At 45.9% G+C, this 13,568-nt stretch overlaps 1 protein-coding gene across 3 annotated transcripts in view; it reads right to left on the bottom strand.

Moving 5' to 3' along the window:
* AP3B2 (adaptor related protein complex 3 subunit beta 2) overlaps window positions 1-13,568 on the bottom strand; it is a 412,426-nt gene that overhangs the window by 219,838 nt on the left and 179,020 nt on the right. For all 3 annotated transcript variants that reach the window (XM_086959194.1, XM_086959192.1, XM_086959193.1), the window contains exon 5: window positions 8,053-8,213. In XM_086959194.1, coding sequence (XP_086815320.1) covers window positions 8,053-8,213 — 161 coding nt within the window. The remainder of the gene's footprint in view (window positions 1-8,052; window positions 8,214-13,568) is intronic.

Genomic DNA, 13,568 nt, shown 5'->3' with positions numbered 1-13,568 from the left:
CTTCACTGATGTTTGGTATCCAATATCTCATATTGGTAAACCCACACTGATGCCAGTGTTGGATTTACCAATACATGCAACCAAAGGGCACCTTAGAGGTGCCGCCTGGAAACCTACCAACCTCTGGTGTCCTTGCTGACTGGTTTCTGCCAGCCTGCCACCTGAGATGTTGCTGGGACCTTCTAGGGTGAAAACATTTGCTCTCAGGAGACCCAGAACAAAAGTCTGTCTGGGAAAAGGGTGTAACACCCCCTCCCACAGGATGACCTACTGATTAGCCTAGTTCAGCTGATGAGCTTCAAAGAAGCTGCCACCTTTGGATTGCGAATCTGGTTCTCCTCACATGAGAGGAAGCCACCCCCTTTCCAGAGCCCCCTTGGCACCTGGACAGGTGAGAAAATTAGCTAGTCAGGTAGGCGTGCCACCTCCAGGCTAGTACCACCCCTAAAGTATACTACGGTGAGGGTGGATACGATTTTTTAGAGGTAGACATCTTTGTGATGGCATACTTAGGAATTCTGGGACAGGATTATGCATTCGGAACTGCCAAAACCCAACACCTGAAGCCACCACTGCACCAGTCACCTCTGGCCCTAGATGAAGTGGGCCACCTATGTCACCAAGGTCCCCCAGGCTTCCAGACCTCAAGTCCATTGTGGTTGTACCCCTCCTTGACTCCTCGACACCGCCAGCAGCCTCTGCACACCGGCCCTCTCAATTGGGACTGCTCCGGTATTGAAAAACCCGATGTCTAAGGACACCTCTAAACCTGTTTACAGAAATTCTTTAATTCCAAAGGATTACATGCAGAACTCAGAAATTCCACTGTGTCCACTTTTAAAAGTGAAAAGAGTTTATATTTAAAAAAGTATGTGTGAGAAGGTGGCCTGATATGCAGTGCTCACTATTCTAGTGAACACTATGTATCAGTCCAGCAACCCTTATTGATGATTGGTTGTAAGTCAACCTTATAGACCAGCTATCCTAGTAGCGTGGATACGAGCAGTCTAAGGCTAAAGACTCGAGAGGGCGTGTTAAGCCAGCTGTTTACCACACATATACCCCTTGAACACCAAGTGAAAGGACACCACACAAGTGTTATGAAAATAAACAGTTATTTATTAAGAATCACAACAGCCCTGTACTCTTTATGAGGACAGGGTACTAAGCACAAACCAAAACTCTTACAAAAATACTTAAGATAGCTCAGTATATACAAATGCCCGAGGGGCACGGAAAACCATATACTTGAAAAGTGGAATGCGAAATTACTAGCAGGTAAGTACAGTACTAATAGGCTTTGGAATCGCTAGATCTTGACTATAGAATCGTTAGATTACTTCTAGGAGACCCAGGGGACTCGGGTGCAGTGTGTGCACTCTCACGCGAGATGCGGGACAAAGTCTATGGTAGCTAGGAATTGAAAAGTTAGTGTTCTCGGGCGAACCCGACCTGGTAGAAGGAAAACGAAAGTGGATCCTGACCCTTGGATAGTGAGGCTATGCTGGGGCACCGAAATGCCGAAGTTACCTAGCCCAGGGGCTGCAGCTGCATAGGACTCAAAGGACGTCGGGAATCCTCGTAGACGGACCAGGAGCCTGGAAGAAAGAAGTTGCTGGCAGGCGACCAGTGAAGAAAGTTCGGTGGATCCAAGCCTGGATCGATGGAAGATGACACCTGAAAGCAGAGGGACCAAGTTCGTGACTACTAGCCAGTAGTCAGTGGGCACCAGGAGGGCACCGGATGGTAGCCACCTCGACAAGGTGAGTGGGTGACGCTGTGCTCGCAGATCTCACGGACCAGGAGGCGTTGTTGGCGACCAGGATGGAGGAGCGAGCTGTCCCACGAAGATAGAAGCTGTCGGCGTCGCTGGACCCAGGATTGGGCAACAAAGCCTTGGCAAATTCAAGCCCACGCGGTGGACCTAAAATGGCGTCTGGAGTGGACCAGGAGGGTCCGGGGTGCCTCTCTTCAAGAAGGAAGCAAGGGCCAGTCTAGAGCAACCAGACCAGCAGCAGTGATGTCGTCGGGCGTCGTTCAGAAGGCCACAAGCCAGCCGGCTAGTAGCCAAACAACGCGGTGCACAGCAAACAGCAGAAGGGCCCCACGCAGATCGTGGAGATGCAGGGAGGCTGACCTTGGGTGCTGGAGCTGCGCAGGGTTGGGGCTTCTCGGACCCCAAAGCACTCACCCGTGGAGGACACGGTGGGCTTGCAGTAAAGATGTCGTGCAGTCTTGGCGATCGTCGGTCCCTCGAGGTCTCGTCGCACTCACAGTTCTCAGCTTTGCTGTAGAGGTGAGTAGAGGTCAGAGGTGCCAGGGAAGCCGGGTCTCGTCGAGCTGGGTCGTCGAATTCTTGAAGAAGGACTTGCAGCAGACCGCAGTGTTTCTTTAGGATGGTGCCTGCGGATGCAGGGTGACTACTCCTTAGCCACAAGGGAGAATCTTGATGAAGAAATCTTGAAGTCCTTTCGCAGAAAGTCGTGTCTTGATTCCAAAGATGATCTAATTTGAACAGGGGGCCCGCTCCCATCTTTATACTAAAAAAGGGGGCTGACCCGGTGACTAGGTCCTGCCTATGGGTGGGACTAGGAGGGGGGTGGTTACACCCCTCTGCCATGCCGGACTTTCCCCAGGCTAGGGGCTGGTGTGCCCCTGGGACTGGTTCTGACCGGCCTATGCGTAGTGAGCACCGGGGTGCCACTCAGCAGTTACCTTCCTGAAAAGCCCTGCCTACCCAGGATACACAAAACCATGTCTGGGACGGTGCTAGCATCGCCCCTGACAGGAAACCCTTTGTCCAAGCCTCCCTCGCTGGAAGGACTCCCAGCAGCAGGAGGTCAGACTCGTGTCTGTGGTGGCAGCATCCATTTTGTGGAGCTGAGGCTTTAGTTAACTTTAACCGGGGTTCACAGTTACATACATGTCGTGTCCCTCTAGAAGGGTGGAATGCTAACCCCGTCCCCAGAATTGGCGAGGGGTTAGTATTCCAATTCGTATGACACCTTACTCGACATGTTTTGATAAAGCAATACCAAAGATAGCATTTAACCGCGAGGATTGTAATGTACTTAAGAGTATATGGTATGCGATATCATGGAACACCTATTAGGACTTGGTTCCGCAAGCTGCAGACAGGCTCAGCTCATGCCAGAGCACCATCTCACACGATTCCAAGCACTCTGCCTTCAGGATTGTTAAGGCCTGCCATAGGAGTGACTGATAGGAATCTGTGTGTCCATTTTAGGGTTAGGTATAGGTATACTACACCTACAGCAAAGGGTGATTACACGACTTTGCCCCAGCTGTCATGCAGCCAGTTGTGTCAAATTTAGGAGGCCAGCCAGGGGTGGCATAATACATGCTGCAGCCCCTGGCAGCCCTGGGTACACCCATGCCCTGAGTTACAGGGTCTGATAGGGTGGCCCAGTACCAATTGGAAATGTACCTAGGGTACATGGAATCCATTTTACTGAGAGAGCAGTAGGCCTGGGGTCCTGATTGGCAGGATCCCAGGTCGACTATGTCAAAAACCAGCTAAAACACAGGGCAAAAAGTTGGGGGCAACCATAGTCAGGATGTACCTTCCTACAGTATGTACCTGAACGATTTTTCTCAGATGCCTAAACATATATAAAGGTACTCCTTCTTGAGTCATAGGGGAACCTCTGGACTCGGTACAGGGCAAAGTAGATTCTTGATATATCAAATAAAGAGCCAGCTTCCTACATTAGTGGTGCAGGTGTGGGATACAAAACTTGACATTTGCTGTACCACTTCGTTATTAAGGGATTCCACTAAAGAATCCAAAATGGTCTTTCGGTAAAACACTTTTTAAAATTGTTTAAAATAGCTGTTAGGGCCTGGGCCAAGCCCCCCTGTAAAACTGTTTAGAATTTCTTTTAAGTATTTTGAGTAAGTTAGGCCTATGAGGTGTTACTTAGCATTTTTTGTCACTTTCTTAAAAAGGTCCCAACTAAATTAAAAACATGGCTGATGTAGCAGGTTCTTCCTAAGAGCTCAACCTGGGGCCCTACAAGAACCTTACGTTAGAGATACTTAAGACACTCTGCAAAGCCTGGAACCTTACCATGAGGCCTTGCCCCACAAAAGCACATCTGTAAAAGTTGCTTGCAGAGATAGCTAGGACAATGGATGAAGGAAAAGCCCCCTTGGAGAAGGGGAGGTGGATGCTGAGGTGGATGTAGTAGCTTGTGATTCCAGCTGCAATTGAAAGGAAAGTAATAACAGTGGGGGCATGCTTAGTAGTGTCTCAGAAGAGATAGACACTGAGGATACAGATCTTCTGAAACTAGCCAAGATGATAGCACTAGAGGCTAATCTCCTGGTTATAGAAAAGGAAAGGATTGAGATAGGCCCAGCACCTATCTCTGGTCGCAGCAAAATTATAAATATGGTAGAAGGTTTTCCCCAAAAGGGACTGTCCCAAAGTACTCATAGTGATGATATCACCAAATGGTTTACAGCCTTTGAGAGGGCCTGTAAAATGATACAGCTGAACAAGTAGTATTTGGGCTCTCTTCTTTGGGAGCTGTTCTCAGGAAAGTGTAAGGATAGGCTCCTTACAATGTATAAGATAGATGCTGAGTCGTATGGCCTCATGAACGATGACCTGATCGAGGTCTTTGGACTCACCACTCATTCAGAGAATCAGGTTCAAGGAGTCAGTGAAAAAACTAGGTGGTTGGTTAAAAGGTAGCAATGTGCAAGATTATAATGGGCTTTATATTTAAATTATGAAAGAGCCTTTATTCAGTAATTGTGTTAATGAGAAGTTGCATCAATACGTGGTAGAACTGGGGCCAGTCGCTCACCAAGAGTTGGGAAGGAAGGCTGATCATTGGGTAAAAACAAGACTATCCAAAACTAGACATGGTGGAAGTGAACAAAAGAAAGAAGACTAAACGTCCCCCCCTCTCCCCTCAGGAGAAGACCGTGGACCACTTTGAAGACAAAGATAAAAGTAAGGAGTCCTCTGTAGACACGCAAATAATCTGTCAAGGAGGGTGGGGGCTGAGACTTCACAAAACAAAAGTAGGACAGAGGTAAGACTGGGACCTCAGATGAGGAAGTCCTTCGAGCTTTCAACTTGAAAGTGGAACCAAAAGGTGAGTTTCAGATCCCAGAGGGGAGTAGAAACTACCACCTCCTACTAGTGAATGGGATTCCGACAACTGCCCTGAGAGATACCCATGCCAGCCACACTGTTGGGCATGACAGGTTGATACTCTTAGACCACTATATCCCAGGTGAGAATAAAAGAGTAAGAGCTATCCCAAGAGAGGTTACTCTTTGGCCTGTGGCTTTAGTACCCCTAGAAATAGCCGGGTCTCTTAGTTGCAGAATGGTGGTAGTTAGTACAGACCTCCCCCTTTAGTATGTCTTTGTGAACGACCACCCAGAGGTTGGTCTGAGCCAAAAAGTGATACTGGTCCAGTGCTAGTCCTCACTCAAGGATTCTGGGGGGATGAACCTGCAGCTAGTGCAAGTAAGCCCCAAAAGAAGAGGAAACAGAGAAGGTGTAGGATTGGAGTGAAACTTTTAGCCAAAGTTCCAGTGAGCCAAGGATATTCTACCCCAGTAGGGGAGAACTTTAGTTGGCACTGGTGCAGCCCCATCGGACTCACAAGAAGTCCCGACTAGTCAGGCAACTGTAAAGCCTGAGATGGTGGATCCTCGGCGAACAGAAGAGAGAGTGGAAGGAGTGTGTTTACTACAGGATGTATCAACCCCGCTCTAAAACAGCAGACAGGCAATCCGAACTCAAAGAAGCCTCTGAGTTAGCACCTTCACCTGTCAGTGAAGAGCTGAAGGTGTTGTTCTGGGCACTGACAGCTGTCAGTGGTTCTGGGCACTGACATCTGTCAGTGACCTCTGCTGTGTGTTAGCCTTAACGGCTTACTGTTCTTGGCACTGTGGTCTGACCCCATGTCAAATAGCAAGCTATGCCCCCTGACACTGTTGGTCACGGTGGGGTTTCTCAAGTTGTGGGTAACCTCTTTGGGTAAGCTGGGGATTACCCTGGCAAAAGACAGGGTTAGCAGAGGTAGACACCTCTAATCCCAAAACCAAGAGAATATGTGAGGACACTAAAGAAGTAGACTAAGGGCATTTTAAATTGTGTCCTAAAACTGCTGATGTAGGTCAGCTTCCCCGAGGGAATGACCTAAACAGGAGGATGTACGGCAGAGTAGAACCTGCAACAATCCTGCCTGTTTTCTTACTCTTCCTCGCCTGACAGACTAGGACAATTCTCTCATGTTTGGCTGAGTGTCCTGGGCTGGGGTGCGGGGTGCTTGTGTAAGAAACTGGGTTTTTGTTGCAGTACTACCCTCGACGCGTAGGGACACCTCTGCACCCGTCACCACTGGGCCTTGGAGAAGAGTATCCCAGAGCATCGCAAGGCTTGAGCTCACATGCTGGTTCAGCCCAGCTGGCTTCTAAGCCAGGGCCTGCAGTCTAGTTTTACAGTGACTGAACCTCATCGAAATGCATTCGGCTCCCGACACTGATTTGCACCCTGCAACTGACCGCTGTAGTGCCGCTGGTGGTGTACTGCTGGTGCTGCCTTGGACCTTGCCCAACACTCAACTTAACTACTGGAAACTGGTCTGTAAGTCGATGTACTGTTTACAGGACTTGTTCTTCTCATAGGATAACATTGCAGAACTCTGAAATTGCACCGTGTTCATTGCTTAAAGTGAAAAAATATATATTTAAAAACATACTTCCCTGAACAATTTTGCTCTGTTGCCTAAACATATATAAAGGTACTTGGTATGTTTATAAATTGGTGTTAATCTCCTTCTTGAGTCGCATGTGTCAATTATTGATCAATGTGTGATTTTTAAATGCCTAGCACGCATCTGTCTAAGTGTAAGGCTGCTCGACAACACTAAGCCCTCATAGAGCACGTTGGATTGCATAGCAAGGCTCTGTCCACTCATAAGGGAACGCCTGGACACTTTATACGGTAGATCAAATTCTTGATATATCACATAAAGAGCCAGCTTTCTACATACACCATTTTCATGTAGGGTCACAGTACCCAGATTACCATCAGTGTATGTTTATTGTCAACAGTTACTCTTCTTTGGAAAGTCAACAGTAAGTTTTTCTGCTCAATAGTTCGAAAGTGACAGTACTCTTGAGCTTGGTAATTATTAACAGGGCCAAAGCACTTGAGTGTACTAATTGTCAAGAGCATGACACTACAATAAAGCATGCTCATTCTACAGTGGCTTTGGACTAGAGTGTATTTCTTGATTAGAGAGCAGCACAGCACTACAGCAGGCTGGTCGATTAGAGAAGGATACAACACAAGCGTGAAACAGTGGAAATGGCTAAAAACAATTATCATACGCAAAGCGATACTGCACTAAGATAGGTTACATTTCTAGATGATGCACTGACCTGCACTAATAGTCTTCAGTGATACCCTCCTACATGCGCTCATCAGCACAAGGGATGGGGAGGGGAGCTGAAAAGGGCTAAGCAAATCGATGAACAAATCATTAATGCTCTATACATTTTGGCTTTGGAGACAAGATGTAGGAACTGGAAAACTAAACTAAAGTGTACCTTTGTCTTTCCATTGGTAAGGCTGACAAAAAACGAACAGGTCAAACAATGTACAGGGAGATAAAGGTACCAGGTTAGGAGAACAGTATATGGCCCCAGAGGCAACAGGAAGACCGCTCACCCTCCCTGCCATCACACAAAGTTAGACTCCACTTCACTAGCTACCGAGAGATAGCAGAGAGTTCACGCTAGAAATAAGGCATAACTCCATCAGAAGATAAAGGGAGATATATGCAGGGATACACTATCCAGTGACCCCAACTTCCACATCCCCTTTTTAACTGCCCATCTGCTTTGGATATCCACAGGTCTGTTACCAGATAGCTCTCCATGGGGCTTGACGCTGAGACTCAACTATTGGCTTTCCCCCTTGTATGGCGCAGCAATGGAGCCTGAACTGGAGACCAGCCTGGTGCTGTCGCTCAGTTCGATGCGTCACACCGCTCTTACCTGTAAAGCTTTGGAATAGCATGTGCAGCTGTCTTGCGCACATAAGGAGACATGTCTGAAGCAGCCTCTTTAATGGCCAGCATCATTATGGGCACGATGATGGGCACACGGATGCTGGATAGCACACGCAAGGCACTGGCCCGGATCAGCTGGTTAGGATCCTGTGAAATAAGGAAAGAGAGAAGATCAATTTCACTGACCTCTATATATAGGCATGCTTAAGTTCAGATAGGGACTCTAGAGGAGTTTTGACAGAGGAGGGTGGAAACATGAAACTGCGTTACATCACAATTAGAATTATTATTCATTTTTTGCTAATTTCAAACGTAAGCATGCATGCACGGTTCTTTTTTACATAATTCACTGCAACTTCTAGGGTTTTACAAGTATCCAGGCCCAAAGTAATGTATGTCCAACCCTACGACATATTATTAGATTAACCCTTAATTATGTAAATGATTTCTATTTAAACATACTTGATGTATGTTTATCCTATGTGAATATTCTGAAAATCAGAGATTCATCTGGCCTTGTAAACTCATACATTGCACACTCCCGAGCAAGAGGATAAATGCAAGCAATGTTGGATATACAAGGATGGCTACCAAACCTTGCAAATGTACCACCTGCATAACCTTGGTAAAAGTTATGTTCTGTAAGCTGGTTTTCACAGTTACTATACCACACTTTTCCTATCTCAAAATCGAAGGGGAACACACCTGGGCTACTTTCTGTCAGGAAGAAACGACATCTGTCACTAACAGGTTATCTGATTTTTCTGTTGATTTTTGATGAAACATATGTTCCGCTACAAACTGCTTGACTGGTACCTAATTGGCTGAATGTTGTGCTTAAGAGGATGGTACTCAGATTTTCTTTTCTCTTTCCCATGATCACATACTTATGCCTCCTTGCTTATGGGGTACTAGTAAATCAGTGGATGAACACCCCGTTCCTTAAGTTAAGTGGTAAAAAACACTCAGGTTCTCATTGCAGGACCTCAGACTTTGACCTCTATACTTAGGGACCTACCTAGTTACGTCTAAGGTTAAGATTCACAGCATCTGGATTTACAAAGACCTTGGCCGTAGCAAATGTTTGCCGCCTTCTGTTTAAGACCTTGAGAATTATTATACTGTTCCCTAAATCTGTGAATCTATTAGTTAGAACCATATTATTATCTTACATGCTTCAACCTAATCTTGTAATTAACTTGATCTAGTGATATCAAAGAATTTGCTGAATTGTTTGCAACAGATCCAAATTTGGGCAGTACATTTGGATACAAAAATGCTTAGAGGTAACATATTCCTCTGTTCCTATGCTGCATCGACTGCCTGTGGGCAGATGAAATTAGCTAGAAACATTTTACACTGCCATAAGGCATTGTATGACACAGGCCCGCCGTAACTGAACACTATGTGTGACATAAACCATATATTCTGTTTAAGAATACTGTTCTCAGCACCTTGTTTCTATACATTTAATATGGAAGGAAAATTCTCGGTATTCTGATATATACACTGCTGGGTCACTGACACCAAAAAGTAGTATTCTGGAAAAGGGGTGCAATACGTTTGATGCGAAGGAGTAGTTTTGAACACCAGGAAGGGCAGCCTGCCATACGTCTTCATTCCCAGTGCCTCAGTGAAGGATTTCAGCTGGGTATCCTCTCTTGCCCTCGCCCCGTTTTTGAGTATTCTACCCACCTGCCCTTGCAGATTGAGATCACCTCACACACCTCACACAATCAGAGCGCATCGGGAATCCCGGCTGTCTGTTTTTTTTAACAACCCTGCTCCCTGGAGACCCAACAGGAAGTGCAATGATGCCACACTTGCCTCCTCATCGTTCCATGTACCCCTCACAGCTGCCCAGCATCCCAGTGGATCTGATCACATCTTTCTCACCTGAAATGGCAACCATCTACGGACTAAAATCCCCCCCACCCCCTCTCCCCACCCCATCCCCCCAAGCCTGCGTGCACCAGCGTTTTGTACTTGCTGATACCCAACACACAACTGTTGCCTATCAAATAGATTTCCTGTAGCAAAATTAAGTCAGGGGAGTGATGCACTAGGTATATAAAGAAAATCTTGCAGGACCGTGCTGAGGTAATGTCCTTCCTACCGGACCTGGCTGTCAAGACTCTAGTGCTTCATGAACGTATGCCCTAAAGCCCACATCACAGCCTGGCAGATGTTAAGAACCAACACTCAGAGTGCTACCACAGTGGTAACAGCCTTAGCGCTGGTGTAATGTGCTCTAAGAACTTCTGGAGGTTGCTTCTTGACCACTATCCACCTCAATAGGGTCTGCTTCTGAACAGCCTTCCCTTTCTTTACTATGGAAAAAGCTGTGGACGGTCCTTTGTACAATCAATGAAAAACCTAAAAGCCCTTTTGGGGTTCAGCAAATGAAGTCTCTCCTTTTCAGGTGGCGAGTGGGAGCAAAGAATGCTGGCAGACTGCTCATCATGAAAGGGAGTTATTCCTTTTAGGAAGAATGCCACTGAGTCCTCAGCACCAACTTGTCTGGGAAAAAGGTTATATATGGTAGGTGCACTGAAAATGTCTGGAATTCCCTGATGTAGCAAGCTGATGTAATCCCTATAAGGTAGTTTTTAAAAGTCAAGAGATGCATTGAACAACTATTTATCTGCTCGAAGTGCATGCAGATAAGATAGTCAACCACCTCTCTAATCTTTTTGAGATTAGTGACCTTAAACAACTATGTCAAACTCTATCTCACACCAAAGGGGACACTCTTGACGCTATCATTTCCAACAATGACTTGGCCTCCCTTTCCAACATCATCCCTATCGACTGGTCTGACCATCACCTCATTTTGTTCAAGATCTCTACCACAGCCCTACTCCCCCACACTAAAAACCCATGAAATGGACCAGAAATCTTAATCTAATCCCCCCGGTGCACTTGAGTCTAAACTCCAAGCACAATTTCTTCTCACCCCTCTCTCCCAAAATGCAAATGAGTACACTGAACATCTTAATAAGACGCTCATTGATGTCTTAGACCAAATAGCCACCCCTAAACTAAAAAAACAAAGAAATTTCCCATCCAAATCTTGGTTCAACTCAGATCTCAATAACAAAAGACGCTCATTTAGATTAACCGAAAGAACATGGAGGCAACACCCCTCTCCCTCCCATCTCGCCCTCCTCAGATCCGCAAGATCTACTTACAGGAAACACATTTTCAATGAAAAGGCATCCTTCTTCCAAGCACAACTTGACGGTGCCAAAAATAGGCCCAGAGAACTGTTTAAAATTGTTATAAACAACATTTCGAACTTCTTCTCGGAAAAGATTGCCAAAATAGATCAATCCTTCCATTTAACTCGGGTCCCACCCAGCCCCCAATTTGCGTTGATGGTACTTTAGAACTACCTTCCTTGTTGACTAACCCCCGATTCCTCCCCTCACCGACTCGTCACAACCCCTCCTGAAGCTAACCTCTCCAACTTACAGCTAAAAAACTATGCCTCCTGGCATAACATCCACCCCGTGACTGAGCTCGAAGTCTTTAACATCATTGCCAAACTAAAACTGGCTTCCCACACCAAAGAACTTCTCCCTTCTAACCTTGTCCAAAATCTAAAGCACATCATTGCCCCATACTGGATTACTATCATCAACACCTCCCTTGCCACCGGTTGTGTCCCTGTCTCCCTCCAACTCAGACAAATCACTCCCATTCTTAAAAATCTCATTGCTGACCCTATGAACCTAACAATCTCCGTCCTATCTCGGACCTCCCCCTTCTTTCCAAAGCCCTTGAAAAACGTGCCCTGCTTCAATTGGATAAACACATTGGCAATTTCATCCTACTTGACTCCTTGCAATCCGGCTTCGGAAAAGGTTGCAGCACAGAAACCGCCATGCTAATTATAGTTGATGACATCCACTGCTCCCTGGCCAATGGTGAGACCTGTCTACTTATTCTCCTCGACCTCTCTGCTGCATTTGATACAGTTAACCACTCTTCCTTACTTAACGTGCTCAAAGCTCGCTTTGGCCTCAATGGTCCTGTCCTCAAATGGTTCACCTCATTTCTCCAACACAGAACTCAACAAATCAAAATCAATGACTACCTCTAAAACCCTACACCTGTCTCCCTAGCGTCCCCCAGGGATCTATTCTCTCCCCCTTTCTCTTTAACCTCTTTATGGAACCCATTTCCCTCATTCTAAAATAAGCTGGAATCAACTACCACTTCTATGCTGATGACACCCAACTTTACTATAAGATTAGATCCCAATCTGATGTTCTTGACCTTAACAACGCCCTGAATACGATCCAAGCCTGGTTCTACTCCAATCATCTCAAACTAAACCCTAAAATACCTGAAATTATTATCCTCTCTCCTAAAAACAACCCACTCCCTATCCAAACCTGGATATCTGACCTTAATGCCCTCGATGGTTCGCTCTCCTTTGCCAACTCGGTGAAATCTCTTGGTATCACCATTGACAAAACCCTAACTCTTAATGTCCACATAAAAAACTCAGCTAAAGGAGCTCTCTTCACTCTCTGTCATCTCAAGAAAATCAAACCCTCCATTCCAGCTGACGACTTACCCTTCACTCTGTTTCCCCATTCTGGTTCTCCTTTACTTTCCTACTGTTTCTCACCTCCCAATCCGTTTCTTCACATTCCACCCAGTCTACTCTCTCCCTACCCCCCTCGTTCCCCTCCTCTCCATCTCCTACTCTCACCCATCTCCTTCCATAATCTCTCTCCATCTATACTACCTCCTCTTCCTCAATATGTTCTCACCACCTATTTTCATCTAATTGTTCACTACCCGAATACCCGCCCGGAATTTTGTCTGCTCCCTTTATTCGATATTGAGCTTACCTCTGTTTCTTGTTACTGTGTAAAATGTGCTTTCCTTGATTACCTATATTCATGTATACAGCTCTTTTTCCCCATTTGTTATTAATTTGTTTTTAGCCTTACTTGTCTGAATGTTATGCTATTGAACAACCGTTTTATCCCTGTACTGTCTTTTTGCTCATCTAAAGCGCTCTGATACCCCCGGGTCTAGCCAGCGATATATAAAACCTTTAAAATAAATAAATAAGAAATATCAAGGCCAAGTTAAGGTCCTACTGTATTATCACAAATGGCTTAGGAAACAACATGTTTAATAACTCTCTTCACAACAGGCGATTTAAACAGGTATGGGTTGGCCCGTAAAAGTAGAACGGCTGGGAGGTCTGACATGACCAGCTTTAATAGTGCCAAAGACAAAGCCTTGCTGGGACAAAGATAAAGCAAACAAAAGGATGTATGACAGTTTTGCTTGTAAGGGGCCAGTCTTACCGGCAACACCAGATCACAAATTTGTCCCAGCGCCTGGCATAAATAGATTTTGAGGACAAGCGAATGGCAGCAAGGATGACGTCCACTGCTGCAGCAAGCAGATCAAGTGCAATAATTTTCTGCATATCAATCTCCACCCATGTAGGTGTAGTTTGCACAGTTCAGGAGG

Source organism: Lissotriton vulgaris, chromosome 2_2 (assembly GCF_964263255.1).
Source record: "Lissotriton vulgaris chromosome 2_2, aLisVul1.2, whole genome shotgun sequence".
NCBI lineage: Eukaryota > Metazoa > Chordata > Amphibia > Caudata > Salamandridae > Lissotriton > Lissotriton vulgaris.
This window is presented reverse-complemented; position numbering and strand designations above follow the sequence as displayed.